The sequence below is a fragment of the Molothrus aeneus genome, chromosome 2, assembly GCF_037042795.1.
Source record: "Molothrus aeneus isolate 106 chromosome 2, BPBGC_Maene_1.0, whole genome shotgun sequence".
In the NCBI taxonomy this organism is placed as follows: domain Eukaryota; kingdom Metazoa; phylum Chordata; class Aves; order Passeriformes; family Icteridae; genus Molothrus; species Molothrus aeneus.
Window position 1 is genome coordinate 113689497 of NC_089647.1, and position 17029 is coordinate 113706525.

General features: G+C 45.0%; 1 protein-coding gene across 1 annotated transcript in view; it reads right to left on the reverse strand.

The window, feature by feature from the left end:
- The window catches only part of PCP4 (Purkinje cell protein 4), a 52623-nt gene extending 36432 nt beyond the window's left edge, over window positions 1–16191 (reverse strand). Inside the window, exon 1 of the mRNA XM_066545554.1 lies at window positions 16074–16191. Coding sequence (XP_066401651.1) covers window positions 16074–16082 — 9 coding nt within the window. The 5' untranslated portion in view covers window positions 16083–16191. The remainder of the gene's footprint in view (window positions 1–16073) is intronic.
- Window positions 16192–17029: the final 838 nt, after the last annotated feature.

Here is a 17029-nt window from a genome sequence, read left to right on the forward strand (position 1 = left end):
ACTGCTTCTGCAATTCCACAGCATCTTTTAAGGCAAGCACCAGGATAGAAACACTGAATAAACTTTCCACCAGGCATCAAAGAAACATCAGAGCTGAAATGAACACGAGTGCAGACCTGTAATGATTTTACAGTAAAACATGATAAACAGTTTTGTTGCTATGTTGTGTAGGAGGAAACAGAGTTTATGACTGCTTCGGGCTATATTAATTTTTAACTCGGTGGTTTTACAAAACACCAAAGACACATAATTAAAAATGTCTCCAAAAATCAAAGTGACTCCCAATTTGTCAGCAGAGGAAGTTCAAAAGAATTCTGCCATATGCTCCAAATCTCAGTAAGAAAAGAACAGGTTGGCTTTCCTGTTCAACTCTCAGAGGCCAGTTAATGTGGTATGAAAATCTGTACTAAATTAGTCCCCAAGGCGAGCAAACTGAGGTCAAAAGTGAACTTTGAGCCACGAGGACATTTCAAGAAGAATGTTAAATTACTGCAGCAGCTTTTTGACTCGTTCTTCTAGCCCCTGCTGCACCCCCAAGCCTAATTTTTGCCTTTAATCTTACATTCTGTTCTTGTCTTGAAATAGCCTGACCTTTTCAGCAATGCTTTTAATTAGCACCTCAATGTTAGGGATTGCAGCCAGGTGTTGATTAGAGAATTTTTAGGGGCAGAAGGGTTGTTTGTTTTATGGTGAGCCACAGAAAAGTCCAAGATCAGGGACATGAAACTGCCAGAACATTCTGACAAATGGGCCCTTCCAGATAATAACATCAAGTTGATGCTTCGCCTCAGTGCAGGGTCAACAAGGTACAAAAGGCTGAATCCCAGGAAAGCAGTGGCTGCAGATTTTCAACAGGATGTGTTTCTATATAAAAGAATGAAAAAAAAAAGATCCAAGAGTGGAATTAAAATAATAGAAACAGGTGGAAAGTCTCAGTAAAGTGGACAGCAGAAAAAGTCAGCATAGACTGACAGGGGTGACACATATGAAAATTTATTTAGGATGTTCTGCATTGGCAAGGGGAGCAGCAGGGAAATTTGTGCATGTCCTAAGCTTTTCCTAATTTGTGCATGTCCTAAGCTTTTCCTAAGCTTTGTTTTGATACTCTAAGGTGTGACAAAAGGAAATACACGTTGGTACTAAGCAACACAAAAAAGCTGTGGCTTTGCCAGCACTGTGCCAAGCAAGCCTTCCCTCTGCATCACCATCCCTTCCCCATACAAAGATTTATCTTTAAGAAACATAAATGGAATCCAACTAAACTATTTCATAAGGACCATTTTTTTATAGTATTCTGCTTTAATCAAAAAAAAAAACCCCTCAGCTGTTTCAGCCTTAATATGAAAAAAGTACTGCAAAATAAATTTCAAAGATTTATGAAGTTTATGATCTTTCTGCAATAAAAATGTCACTGAAAATATCTGCTTAGGGACTTGTGGTGTTTTTCAAGGAAGGAAAGCTTCCCAATCACAGCAGCATGATCAGGAGATACATCAGAATCTAAACGAAAATCCAGAATTTAAGTAGGGGAAAGAAGCAAGCAGTATGACTTGAGATGAGTGGCTACACTGCAGAATTTGGGATTTCAATATGATTATTTAGGATAAGTTCTCCTTTACTGGAGATTTCTGTGTCACTACCTCTTTCTAACGTCATGTACCAACCTGAAACTGTGGCACTCAGCATTTCACACCCTGAAGTGTGAAAAACATTACTCTTAGCCACAACACAGTAATAATTTGGTTTAGAAATGGATAAAGTAAATCACAATGCTTAAAAATAAAAAAAATTAAGAGCAAGGAAAATTATGTTGCTGTGACAAAAAGATTTTGGTTGCTGAAGCTGCAAGGGATTCCAGTAAGGGGACTGGAATTTTAGCACCACTAAAAAGTATTTTTTGGAATTATATATCAGAAAGCATGGAAATGAACAGCTGGGAGAGATAAAGCACCCTGCTGGAGAGCCAGGCACAACTTCTATCATTTCACTCATTTCCTTCTAATTATTTCTTCTCCAAACTGGTCTGCAGCACAGACAGATGGCAAATCCCAAACCAACTCAGTGACGTACAGGTTCACTCACATCACTCACCTAAAGAACATCTGCAGCCAGGGCTGAAGAACCCCTGACAGGAGCTTGGATAAAGCAATAAAAATTGCACAAGACACTACACAAATAAACCCTCCTCACTCATCTCCTTCTGCCTCCTTTACAAGTTCCTCCACTCTTCCACACATTTTTATAGATGTGGGACTGAATATTTATGAGATGGAAGTGTCCTTCAAAAGCCACATTTAGGGAATTGCAGCAGGTACAGAACACCTAGCCAAGACTTGGTTGGAATGATGGATAAATCTGATAACGTGTCTGTTACTTCTGTCTAACACATGATTGGGAGAGATCACAGACTGCATTTCCTGAGCAGCCTGACAGAAAGAAAAATTATTTATCAATTTATACTTCCTCACCTATGTATCCCCTCCTCCCTGCATGCTTCTCTACTCCAAGGGAGTTTTCCACAGCCAGTTTTCTGTCTGTTTTCCTTTGCCAGGGCAGCACGATGCTGCCAGAGCAAGAGCACCAAAATCCATCTTTCCATACTGGCTGTCAAAGCTAAATGATCCCTGGCACTCTGACAACTCCTGTAATTATCCTCATGGGTCAGACAGTTTTCTACTTGACTGGGCTCCTGATTGTCCCTGATTTTATTAAGGCTTTCCTACAGCTATTTTAATAAATTAAAACTACGCAGGTGGGCTGAGATGCGCCAATGGGATTCTAACTGCAGTGGCTTCAAGCTGACAGAGGGACAGTGGATTTTTGGGACTTTTTTAGTCACTGAAGGGACGTGGTTATGCACATTGTCATCCTGCAAAGCACAGTATTATCTGTCCAAAATTAACAAGTCTCTGATAACTACAAATGGTGTTTGCAGTGTGGCCATTGCCCATGCAGAACACACATTTTTATTTACATGTCTACACAAAATACACACAGAGTGCTTCAGCACAGACCTGCTCACAGGCTTAGGGCATTTGATTCAATTTAGGAGGCTGTGATTTGTTCACTTCTGTCCAGACAGAACTTCTGGCTTGAGGTGAATGCTCAGAGTGTACACAGTCAGCAGGAGGAGCAGGAGGTCCTTCAGCACTGAGCACACTTCGAACCATGGAATGGTTTGGGCTGGAGGGGACCTCAAAGCCCATCCAGTGCCACCCCTGCCATGGCAGGGACACCTTCCACTGTCCCAGGCTGCTCCAAGCCCAGTGTCCAACCTGGCCTTGGGCACTGCCAGGGATCCAGGGCTGGAATTCCATCCCAGCCCCTGCCCACCCTGCCAGGGAACAATTCCTCATTGCCAAGATCCCACCCAGCCCTGCCCTCTGGCACTGGCAGCCATTCCCTGGGTGCTGTCCCTGCATGCCCTGGAAATTGTCTCTCTCCAGCTTTCCTGGGGCTCCTCCAGGCCCTGCAAGGCCACCCTGAGCTCAGGCCAAAGCTTCTCCTGTGCAGGTGAACAATCCCAGCTGTGCCAGCCTTTCCTCCCAGCAGAGCTGCTCCATCCCTCTGCTCATCCTGGAGCCTCCTCTGGGCTCTCTGCAGCAGCTCCAGCTCCTCCCTGGGCTGGGCCCCAGGGCTGGAGGCAGATCCCAGGATAAATTAGGAGGCATCTGATGAAAATGGGCTGAGGGAATCACAGCCTGGGATAGAGGAACCTACTTACAGTGCTGGTTTTAAATATTCTAATAGCACAGAAAAGAACTTTAGCTGTGCCCCACTTTTGCCGATGCTGGGCTGTAATTTATAAATCAGCACAGTGAGAACCTGCTGATTTTGTATTCAGATTCCATATAATGTTGTAAACTGAATATTTACACCAACACCAAATGTAATCAACATAATTAGCACAAACAGTAGCTTGCTTAATATTTAGGTTATTAGCATATTTTGAATTAAAACATTATTTCTCCAAAGACATTGTAATCACAATTTTTTATTTTTTTTTCAGAGGCAGGGATTAATGGAATCTTTGAAGTTAATTTTGAAAGCAGCTGCAAGAATGTATTTCCCAAATCCAGTTAATTACCATGCCAGCCATGAGAAGTAATCCCTTTTTTTTTTTTTCCTGCAGGAAATGGAAGATTTGATCCAGCATGGTTTATTTACAGGGCTAACTCAGATATGGACAAGGAGCTGTCTTCAACTCAGCAGAATTACTTTTATGAGTGGAACTGGAACCTTGGTGTGGTGCTGTGGAATTTCCCTGAATTGCACGTTGGGTTTTGTTTAGCAAAGGGCAAAGAGAGTAAAATCAACTACAAAAAAACCTTCTCACACCACCTGCCAAAAAGTGACCTCATTTCTCACTTGGACATGGGTGATACAGCCCATATCCCCATTACACTGAGGTCTCCTCTTTTTCCACTTCCAGGGTGACGTAAGAGAATATTTCAATTACATAAAAATTTATTAAGCTAGATGGCATAAATAAAAACTGACTGGTTTTATTTATCTTTATCCATTTTATTTCTATTTATCTTAAGGTGGTTTCTTCCTTTTTTTCCCTCCTATTATTTCTTATCTATTGGTAGCATCAGACCTGGCATTACAGTTCCAAAAAGGGCATTTTGGGGCAGGAAACCTGCCTTAAGAACTCCTACTTCCCATTAGAGCCCAATCCAGCCACACCTTCCCATCTCCAAGGCCTCATTTCTTTGGAAACAATTGTTTGCAAGGTCACACGGAAAATAGGAGCACTGAAATTATTCAAGTTAAAAATAACTCTTCAGCAGAGCTGTGTTGAAAATAATCATTGAAATGATCCAGCTAAAAAAAGAAATACATATTTCAACTGCTTCTGTTGATCATTTCAGTCGTGTAGTTGATGTCTCTGATCCACAAACAGCTGTACCAGGGCAACCTAAATTATCAGCCTTGGTCCCCTGTGTGAAATACAGGCAGGGCACCTGACTGGGAACAAGAGAAAACCTTGGGGATTTGGAAACAGCATTTGGATACAGACAATATCCTGGGTATCCTTTCAAATCAGCATCCCCAGCCAGGAAGAGTGTCCTAAGCCAATTAAGGGCTCAGAGTCCCTGCCTAGGCATAATATAACTGATTATGGATAGTGGTTTTGTAGCAAAAAATTTCCTTTATATTTTATTCTTCCAAGCCCTTCTGAAGTTTTGGGTAATGCAATTTGCTGAGCTCTAAACCCAGCTGTAATTGAGTTAGAGGTTGTCTTCAAGGGCCAGCTTGGATTGTTCACAGCAAAAATCGGCGCTGACAAATTGCTTCATCTCTGATCATATTGGCTGTCATTAATTAAACAGGCTGCTTCTTCCAAGACTGCAAAAATTCTGGTGCTTGGTTTTGGGGTTTTTTTTTGTTGTTTGTTTTTTTTTTTCTGTTGGCATGTTTTTATTTCCAATTGAACCATTAAAAAGCAAAAAAAAAATCTGTTCTTACTTCCCTGCTGTTTCCCTACATATTTCAGAGTTAAACAGGTATTATCACAGTCAGTTAGACTGCTCTAGTAACTGGGCCAGCCAGGATTTTCCAAAAATATTAATTATGGCAGTTTCAAGCCACCATTCAAAGGAACTTTCTGCCTTCAGCCTGGGGCAAAGCCTTTGATTTTCAAGACAAGGGCAAGACCAAGTGGCAGGGATGTTTCTGCATCATTTAGTCTACTGTTTCACCCACCCCAGGGAGTCAGTCTGGTCCCAGAGAGGGGCTGGGAGCAGCCCCAGCTCTTGGGATTTCTGCTGCTCAGACTGACCCCAAGAAAAGATGGAAAGTCTCTGTTCCCAGCCCAGTGCTCGAATAAGGAGTCAGAGCTCTTCAGTTCTCGGTCTCAAGGTTGTTTATTGCTCCTTATCTATAAAATTCTTTCTCCTGTCCAGCTGAGGTCTGTTCAGCAAGACAGTCCAGGCACTCTGCCTGCCCCCAGGGAGGTGTTATGTCTTTATACTAAAAACTACGTGTACAATATTTACAATTGCACTTACAGATTGGTTTAGAGTAGAAGCTCACTGTCTAACATAGGTGATAGGGATTGGGAAGCAATTGTAAATATTGTATATGTAGTTTTTAGTATAAAGACATAACCCTGCCCTGGGGGCAGGCAGAGTGCCTGGAACTGTCCTGCTGGATGGACCTCGGCAGGCAGGAGAAAATTTTTTACATGTAAGATACAATAAACAACCTTGAGACCAAGAAATGAAAAGCCCAGACTCCTTCTACAAGCGCCAGGCTGAGAAAAGAGACTTTTGAACTCTTCTCGGGGTCATCCTGACCAGCTAAAGAGCCCAACAGGAGAAAGGCTGGACACACCAGATCCCTCCATCTTGCCTCCTGAACCCCCATTCTAAAATCCCCAAAATCTACTTTTTCACCCTGTGATAAATTCACTGTCATTCTACTTAAACTGTTGTGGCTTGCAGATCTTATCGAAGTTTGGTAATTTGCTCCACGGGTCATAATCAAACCCAGAGGGGCATCCTGGGCTCTGTGCCAGGGTCTCTGAGCCCCTGGCAGGGGTATTGGCTGCTCAGGACAGCCAGAGGGGTGTCCTGGGCTCTGACACCCATCTGCTGGGATGGCAGGAACTTCTCCAGGGTCACCCCAGCACCAGGGAATCTGTGGATGATGAGTGTGCCCAGCCTTGGCAGCACAGCCTTGCCCACGGGGATGACACAAAGCTGACACCCCTGGCTCTGTGCCACGGGCACATCCCCGCCAGGGGGACCCAGGATGGGCTGCTGGAGGTGCCCTTGATGTGGGGCAGTGCTCAACAGAGGGTTTGTCCTGCATTGTTCCCATCTGGATGGGGAATGACCTGCTGAGAGCTTCAGAGGAGCTGCTTTGTTAAGGGGGGGATGTGGTTCAGAGCAGAGCTCTTGGCACTGGGAGGAAAAACCACAGCCAAAGGATTAGAAAGAAATCTGCCACAGAGAAAGGAAAATGGGCAGGGTGAGGCACAAGGTCACCTTGATGGCCACGAATCAGGGACAGAGATCAAATAAACTCATATGTAGCAAGCAGGAGACAAGTCAGGTCACTGCCTCTGTCCACAAGATGGACAGAAAATTGGGATTTCCGCAAATCAGAAGCTCTGAGGACCCTGCAGCTGCTCAGGGAAATTGCTGCTGAGATCCATTTTATTGCTAACAGCAGAGAGAAGATAAAGCAATTTTCACAGAAAAGCTCTAAGAATTCCCAAGGTCCCTGGCCCCAGCCAAGACAGACCAGGTTACCTGCCCTGAGCCTAAATCCATCCCTGTGAGGGTAGGGAGGCCCTGGCACTGGCTGGCTTGAGAATCTGTGGATGCCCCATCCCTGCAAGTGTCCAAGGACAAGTGGATGGGGCAACCTGGGATAGTGAAAGCTGTCCCTGCCCAGGGCAGGTTGGAACAAGAAGATCTTTAAGGTCCTTTCCAACCCAAACCATTCTGTGATTCTATAAACTGTGTTTTCCAGTTCAAGTTCAACGAAAACTTGCAAGTTTCTCCATGTAGCCCTCTTTCATTCTGTCTTCAGTCTCACATTATGAACCAGGCTCCATTCTGCACTTTGTGTCTTGCATATGAAATAAAAGAAAAAACATTTGTGCCTCATTCACACATGAACATGGCAAAACATCCTGCAATGCCATTAAAAATGGCCCTTAGGTGCTCCTACAAGAAAAGCCATGCATTTTGCTAATAGTCTCCCAAACTTATCCTGGGACTAGAGAGAAAATAGTTTCCTTACAAGTTCCATGCAGAAAGCAGATTTAGATTCAGCTGTGCTGCCTGACACACTGCAGTCAGACAAAAACATCTATTAAAGACTTACATGGCATGACTGCAAAAGCTATTGCTAAAATTCAGGTAATTTTCAATTTGGGTTCTCTACAATTCACAATATTAAAGTAGAAGCTTTGCTACCAATGTTCCCACACCTGCAGATCCATCCCCCAAGTCCAATTCCAGGACAGAAGAGCACCAAGCTTTTGATCCACAGAAGGAATACAAAGCAAAGCTCAGAATAAAAGGCCTGTGAGAAAGAGAGGATCTCCTGTAATCTATCCTGAGAGGTTCATTCAGCTTGCTTTGGGTGTTAGTGCTCTCCAGTAGCTTGCAAAATATGCTGAAGGAAAGAAGTGATAACTAGCCAAGTCTGACTGGCAAATTAAAATTGGCATCAAGCTGGCCTGCCTTAGGCATTTGGCTGCCCTGCTTAAACTGCAGCACATGTGTGCTGGCACATGCACTCCCAAATGTGCCAAGCCAACAATATGTTTGCTCTCTTCCAGGGGTGTGTATCTGTCAGCTCTGACTGCAGCAGTGAGAAGTGTGAAGCAGCCATGAAGCCACATGGCTCATTTTCCCCTCCATGTCATCTGCCTGCCCAGTCATCCTTCCTCCTCCTTCCTTCCCATCAACTTAATGTTTCTAATTTCTGCCAGTTTATCCTCTGACCTCATATTTTATAAGTACTCTTTTAGAATTCCAAGAAACAGATTTCCAGGTCGTTCAGATTTCCTCCTGGAACACTACAATAAAAAGTTCAAATAAAAGTCATTATTCAGAGCATTTCCATTAATGTTAAAATTATGTGCTTTACAGTCAACATGCAGAGTATTCAGTATTTTAATACCAGAAAAATTTAATGCTGGCTATTGCAAAGAAAAGCTTTTTTCCTCCAAGGGAAAAAGAGAAAGAAAGATCCCCAAGAGAAAAAAGAACCCCATTTCTTGAAACGTTAAGGCTAGAGAATGAAAATCACTACAATTCAAATGGAGAACACACTTGTGATTTTTGTAAGGGTTATTTTTCTGCCTCTGTACCCTCTCACCTAAACCTGGACTTCAGCCTTTTAAAATGTGTTCTCATATTGACCTAGGCATTGCACCCTGATACTCACCTGGCCAAACCAACCTCACCCTACTGCTTGGTAAGGCAAACATTTCATGGGAAAATACTCTGATGTCTGTGAAAAGCACTCTCTGGTCTTCCTTCATGTCCTGAGTGTCACTAGAGAAAGGTCTAATATCCTCAGAACAATCACTTCTGTCCTCCGATCTATTAATTTTTGCTTCATCTGCTGTTACACACTTGCATTTTGGGAAAAGGCTGTTGAGTCATGGTAGCTGCTGGGTAAGCAGGCTGGTTTTGTTGGTCACAGTGGGCACACGGAGATGCAAAATCACCCCCAGATACTAGCAGTGGGTGCTGTCAGCCTCCCAACACTCTGCCCAGGGATTTTGAAGCTGTGCAGACCCCAAGTCTTCATTTAAGATCTCTTCCACTCCCTGATTCACTCCAGGAGAGCTGGTGAACTCTCATCAAGCTGATTTAGCAGGACATGGACTGGTCCCATTTCCAGGGTCAGCCCTGGTCAGAGCTGGCTTGGGCATTTCTGAACTGTGCTCCATCATTCCCAGAAAAGGTGCACCCAAAATCCCTACAAATCCACCCACACCAGTGTGTGCAGCCAGCCAGGATCCCCAAAGGGATCTCTCCCTTTTACTTTCAGGGGACTCCTGTTGTGCAGTGATCCAAAATGAACCTCCACAGCCCTGCTGCTCACTCCTTCCAAGCTTAAACCATCATAAATTGATCACATTTCAGGTTTCTCTGGTTCTACTGCTGCAGCTTCCCACTTCTGCTGGCACCATTCAGTAGCTGTGGCCCCACAACCCACCAAGAATCCAACTGGCAGCCAAGAAACACCAGGTGAGGCTGGTGACAAAGCAGCTCAGACCTTTCTGTCAGGCATTTGGACACTCAGACTCAATGGTAAAGATATCAAATACACACCTCCAAGCATCTTGGCAGAGCTAGAGTCCGTGCTCCCAAGATTTGATGCCTACCCAGTGCCACCCTTCTCAGCAGCTCATTGTCTCAGCCCAGGGATCTCTGAGGTCTCCAAGGTCAGACAGAAGGACACAAGTTTTTGTACTTTCTTCTTTTTCCTTTTGCTTCTTACTTTCATCTCTCACAAAAGAGCTCTCTAACATCATCCTGTCTACTGTTACAGCACTCACAGTGTCAGCTACACCACTGGTTAAGGTCATATTTCATGCACTCTACACTAAGGTGAGAATGCAAGAACATTCAGTGTCTATAAAGTAAGACTTTCTCTTGAAGAGGAAAGACAGTTCAGCTGTAACTAATATTCAAGTCATGTAGGCAGACAATTTTCATTTCTTCTCTGACTAAACTTGTGCTTCTCCCTCCAAATTCCATGTTAGTGCATAAATAAGGCTTTATCCCTCTTGGTATGAATTGATGAGGTGAGACAGCACCAGCCAAAGACCTGCTCTGTGTGACACTTGCCCAATTTACCTCTAAGTAGACTTAGAGGAAGCAGACATGGAGAGTGGGGATAAACTGTGACCCCAAATCCTGGCCTTTATAATATTTCACAACTGATTTCCTTTGCTGTTGCTTGCCATTTATTTTCCTAACAAGATTAATGTTTATAGTCTGTCTTCCACCTCTTTTTTTATAAGAGAACTAGAGACTGGTTTTCTGAATTAAAATTAGAGGACAAAGTTAAAAAAGGATTATTTATGAGTTGACCTAGTTTATAGGTATCTAGCATATTTTTTGATCTATTTAGGAACCAAATACCCAAAAAACTGAAGAAACAGAAGAAGTTTCCTTAGAAAGAGGGGGAATGTATGTTTTTCATCTTCATGAGAAGACCCTGTGCCTTGCAGAGTACCTGCTACGTGGCTCAGGGAATTCAGGGTTCTGTTGCCAAGTGAGAGGCTGAAGGAAGGAATTGCTTTCCCCCATCCTCCTCAGCCACTGGGGTGTCTCAGGATTGGCATACCCAGTGGTTAGCCCACTCTGTTACAAGCTCTTCCATAGCAGATTTAGAGGCAAAACATGCAAACACATTTTCCAAGCCATTTCTACAAAAAAAACTGAGACAGACAAGAGCAAATGGCAGTTTGGAAATCAATATTTTATTAAAATTAAAGAAACAAAACACAACAACAAAAAACCCAGAAACCTTTAATGGAAATGCCACTGCTGTTCTTGCTGAAGTTATTTCACATTTCATCACTAGCATGATCTAGATAATGTAATAACTGTTGGATGATGACTCCTATAAGCTTGCCAATTCATTACAAATTTAGGGATATTGGACAGGAAACTAATATCCCTTTGCAGCCTGAAATTATATTGTACTCTCAAGTCCTGCAGCATGCAGGTTGGAGTAAGTTGCTCTTTTACAAGGAAACATGATATCAAAGCACACTATTAAAGCTAAATGTCCTTTTTTAGTGTGTTGCCTGAATCTGTTGGCATTCTACACATGGCAAGAAAACCCGTGAGCTTCTGCCAGTGTCATCAAATTAAGATCAATTTCCAACATCACTTCTAAGTGCTATTTTAGAAGATGCTTGATCCCACTGAAACCACACTGATGGAAAGAGTAGGCAAAGTGACAGATGTAAAACTTATTGTTCTCCCTTCTTCCTCCTCTTTTGAGCTGCAATTTACCACTCAGCTAATAAATAGATGTGAGTTAAAATTAAAAACTGATGTTCATGTGCTTATTGATCCCACCCCCATCCTGGAACAGCTGCAGAATTTCCTCCTCCTCTCTGCCATGTTCTTGCTGGGGTTTTTAGAGCTGCACAGTTTTGTACCTACTGTGGGTATAAGGTAAATAATTAACAATTGGGGTCGTGGCAATATCAGAAAAATGCAACCAGAAGGGCCCCCCTAAGGTGAGGGGCTGGCTCAGACACCCAGCAGGACTGGAAACACCAGAGCAGAGACCAAGAGCTCCTCTAAACAAGTATGGTGTGTCCTTCCCTTAAAACAGCAGTTCTCTGATTTGGTGCCATCAGGATTATGGTTGTATAATCCTCCCTTGTGTTAATGTGGTTCCAAGATGCTGAATACCATTTCAATGGAATGGTTTCAAGGGAATTCAGGAGAGCAAACCAGGAAAGAACCCCAGTTTTACCATTTAACCAACTGAAGCAGACACAGTTTCAACCAAAAACCTCCACTTACACCCAATATCTCATACATTGCCTGTCCTCCAACAGCCTCCTGCTGAACACTCCTGTCCAGAGGGACAGGGACCTGCTTCAGGCTCTCCCTCAAGAAAAGGACACTCTCTTTGGGCACTGGGACACACCCAAACCATGGAGCATCGCTTGTTTGGAAGGCTGCCTTGCTGATGGGTGTGTTACAGACACACCTCAGGCACTGGTGAAGCTCCTTTTTCAGAAGAACATTTTTGACCCCAGAGTTATCCCTGCACCTCTGCTGAGCTGGCTGCTTGGACACCTCCTCCCAGTGAGGGTGGTCTGAGCTCCAAAGCAAAGATTCAGCTCTTGAGGCTGCAGAGCAGAGCTGCATGAGCAGCTCATCCCCCAGGAACACCCTGCACCCCCCAATTACATACAGGGCACACAAACATGATCCTTTTGAAGGTGGGCACAGCACAGCAGGGCCTGCAGGATTCCAAACCCACCCTAAGGCAAAGAGCCTGGTGCAGCTCAAAGAAGCAAAAATTTAGTGTTCTTTGCTTTCAAAGCCTGACCAAAAATTCTGCATTTACACACAGATCAAGTCTCCAGCACTTTACCTTCCCAACTAAGAGAGACCCTTAGAGCTCTCTGAATTTCATGTGCCTGGTTGTTTGACACCTGTTTCCAAAGGAAAGCCAGAATATTCCTGTCTGGTGAGCAGGCTGATTCTCAAAGATAAAAGGCTGCTGGCTCAAAGTGCACACCACTCACAGTGTGCACATCAGCACCCTGGCAATCAGTGCTGTACTTCACTCACGTTGCACAAGGCTCTTCCAGGGCATGTTCTTCAATCATAGGTGCCTCAGGCAATCAAAAAGAGATTTCCCAAATGGCTCTCCTAAAGTTACACACCTAAATAAGATGTATTGAATCTGAGATTGTCCCCTACACCAGCAGCACCACTCTGACCCTTTTAAAAGAGGAACTAAATGCATCCAAGGCAATCTCTGCTGGAGACTCCTCATCCCTGAGCCACTGGAGCAGCACCCAGGGCTGTGAGACCATATTGTTCAAGTGCTCCCTTTCCTAAGGCCAGAGCTGATTCCTGATGACAACCACGAACATTCCACACAGAAGGCAGGAGTGAACATCATAAAAGTGTCTGTGTGATTGAATGCCTCTTGTGAAGCCTCATGGCAGGGGAGTAGCAGGACCCAACATCATCTGCAACGTGTCAGGGTAGTTAAATGAGTGACCAGGTGACAGGATTCCCTGTGTGAATGGAGTTTGTGCCAGATGGGAGTCCAGAGGCTGTGAATAAAGATCTGGCACTGGTCTGTGGGCACATTACCCCACTTGAGCCTGTGTGACTGGAGATCTTTAATGGAAGCCAGGCTGCCTCTCATGGCTGCTCCCTGACAGCAGCTGATAGTTTTCAGCACAGCTCCCCTCTCCAGGCTCATTAAAAACAACAGAGAACAGCCACAGACCTACAGAAAAGGCTCCCCAGATATTTGAGGACAGACTTCCACAGCTAAAGATGCATTTCAATGCACACTGATATTCCCAAGGAATTCCCATCCAGCTAAGGGACATGTCTGCCACCAAACCAGGCAGCAGGAAGCATAAATCACATTTTTCAAAGCCCCTAGGTCAACTCTTACACCTCACATTCCCAATGGCTACTTACAGGGCCAGACTTCTGCCCAGCAGAAGGAACTCATTAAACACATTTTCAGACAAATACTGCAGAGAAAGGAATGTCATGTTCTTCCTACAGGCAAGGTCCTTATCCTTCCTGAAAAAAATATAATCTAGCTGCTAGAAAATAGAAATGTACTACAGGCAGATGAATAACTGCTTCCTTTTCAGCTTTCTCCTCCAGGAGATTGGTGATCACAAAACGGTTTGGCTTAGAACAGACCTTAAAGATCATCTTGTTCCAGCCCTTGCCATGGGCAGGGACACCTCCCACTATCCCAGGTTGCTCAGATCCACATCCAACCTCTCCTTGAGCACTTCCAGGGATCCAGGGCCAGCCACAGGTGCTCTTCATAACCTGTTGAAGAGCCTCACCACACTCATGAATCACCCCAATCACTGCCCAGAAAAAGGAAAGAAGTCAATTTTGCTTGAAGCCTAAAATGAGAATTCATGCAAAGTCTCAGGAAATAACTCAGGGAGATGAAAGCTCTTCTCAGAGATTTCTGTGACCACATTTCCAGCGCTGCTCAAATCCAGGCAACTGGTAACAGAAAGCAAGAAAAAACACCATCCCAATCTCCAACACTGTTCTATGTGGGATAATCTATTGAAGGCTCTAATTGAGCCTCTTTTCAATCACCTCATCCACAGATTTATTTTTTTACCAGATTAAGCTAAAAATAAAAATATCTTTCAATTGCAGCATTGCAAGCTAAAACCACTGAGACCCCCCCCCACCCCAACACAGCAAACAGTTATCCAAGAGCTTCCCTTCTGCTCAGGGTATTTTTTTGCCTCATTTTTTTAAACAATCTTTTGCAGTGAGATGGTTTGGGGTGGTGTAGTTGCTCTCCTCTGCCTTTTGGGGAAGAGCTGACAGCAAGGAACAGCAGGGAGGCTTTTCTTCACTGGAGCTGAGGGTGATTAACTCCCCAATGTTGTCAGGGGAATGACAGCAGCACCGAAGACAGCGAGTGCAGTGCTCAGTGGCACAGGCACAGGACGCAGCTCTGCACCAGGGAAACATCTCCCAGCTCCAGGGGTTTGCTCTGTCAGGCACAAACAAATGCACTGGGAATAAAGAACCCCTGGGCTGGTAGCAGGGAGGATCTTTACCTTCACTGAGTCTCTTCAAATCCAAAAGGCAATCAGCCTAATTCAAATTATGAAAGGTAATTACTGAGCAAATACAGCCAGCAGAAAGCTGGGACAAGAAAGCCTCATATAATTATAGCAGCACCACCCAAGCATCATTCCTCTCCATAAGATTTCCCCCCAAATTATAAATTTAAAGTAAATTTTAGTGCTGCTGCATCTTACAGCACACTTCAGCCAACCTGGGCAGCAAAATCACAGCGGTTGAAACAAACAAACAAAAAAAAAAGCAACAAAAACCCAAACCAACACTGCAGGAACTCCAGCCAGGTGACAGAAATACAGGCAGCAGCAGAGGAGAGGATTCTCATGAAGAGATCCCTGTGCCTGATCCCTGCAGGCAGCAGAGATGAGGATTTCCTCTGCTCTCCCCACCTGGCATGACCTGAAAGCCAAAACGTGAGCTGCTCCTCACAAATCCCTGCACCACAGCCCAGGCTGCTCCTGCTTTTCATCTCTGCTCTCCAGGGCTGAGTGTAACACCTGCACAGCAAACAGTCACAGCTTATCCCGTGTCGCTCTCAATTTTGCTTCTAAAAAAGGAAAATCCCATTTGTTAATGGAGTAGCAGGTGTTTTGTAACAAACAGCCTCCAAAAATAGGTGCTGGGTTACAGGTACCTCTGCTGATTCCCAAAGAACGGGCTGAGCTGGAGAATGTGGGATCTCCCAGCTGAACCTAGGGAGTTAATCTGTCTTACAATACATTTAACTAAAAAATTTTCTAGTCTGAACTTTTCCACTGCAAAGAAAAAAAAAGGCAAGCAAAATCCCCACAAGTGCAAAATTCCAGCTTATTTATTTACAAGGGTACAAGTAATCCTTACATGTTTGGCACTATTTACATTTTTTCGCCTCGATTGTAATGCCTCTCAGGACGCTACTTACAAAGTTTACATCAGCACCCAACCAAAACCAGAGCGTTTTCTTCCATGAGCTCCATTAGGCAACTTTCCCACAACTTAACTAAACCCTCCTTCTTCCACAGGAAAGCGCTGGGTAGGTAGGAGAAATTATCCCAGATTTATAATTAAGACCCCAAAGGACAAACCCGCACCTTGCCTCACGCTCCGCAGGTGCACACACACCTGAGGGGATGCGCTGAACAGGAGATGCTGAGACCCCCTCTGGGGACCTCCGCAGCGCTCCCTCCCCAGCTGCCCGCACTGTCGTGACACTGACCCTCCGTCCTGCCCCTCCCGTTCCCGCTCAGCCCGGCTCACCTCGCTCATGTCGCGACAGTGTCCCGGTGTGACAGTGGCAGCGGCCCCGCCGGCGCTCAGCGCTCCCGCCGCGCTCGCGACGCGCCCGTTAAGAAGAGGCGCCGCGCGCCCGGCCCGGCCCGCGCCGGCCAATCAGCGCCGCGCGCGCGCGGGCCCCACCCAATCCCCGCGCTCCCCGCGATCCCGAGAGCGCGCGGCGCCCCCTGGCGGCCCTCAGAGCCCTCACGGCCGGCAGCGCTCCCCGCGTCCTCCTTCTCCTCTTTCTTTTTCCTCGTTTTCTTCCTCCTTTTCCTCGTTTTCTTCCTCCTTTTCCTCGTTTTCCTACTCCTCCCCCTTCCCTCCGCACTTCCCCGAGTGCCCGGCACCATGGGCTTCGGGCATCCCCACAGGGGAGAGCCACGAATTCCAGGTGTGTTCCCCAATAACGGGGAATTATTGCGGCAGATCGGATGAATAAATTAAATGGGGAACATTTTTTTTTTCTTACGGTGAAAATGGTGAGGCACTGGAAGAGGTTGGCCAGGGAGGTTTTGGATGCCTCAACCTGGCAGTGTTCAAAGCCAGGTCGGAGCCTTGAGCGGCCTGGAAGGGTGGAAGGTGTCCCATGGCACAAGGGATGGAGCAAGATGATCTTTAAAATCCTTTTCTAGCCCCTTACAATCCTGTGATCCTATAAACCAGGCAGAGAATCTCTGCTCTGCTCCCCCCCTGGCTTTCCTCTGTGTCTCATCAGTCTTGCTGCCATTCCTGTTCCAATATACAGCATTTTTTCCAGAGATACACAGAAAACAGCCCTTTCTATCATTTCTCTGAATGGTTAATTAAAGCAAGACTTTGGGATGTGTGCTGTTGTGCTCCGGCATCTGTCTTTTGATGGAGCACAATCGCTATATTTGGCAATACACACTCAGATGCTCTGACTCACATATCTGTGAAGAAATATAGGTTCAATTAGC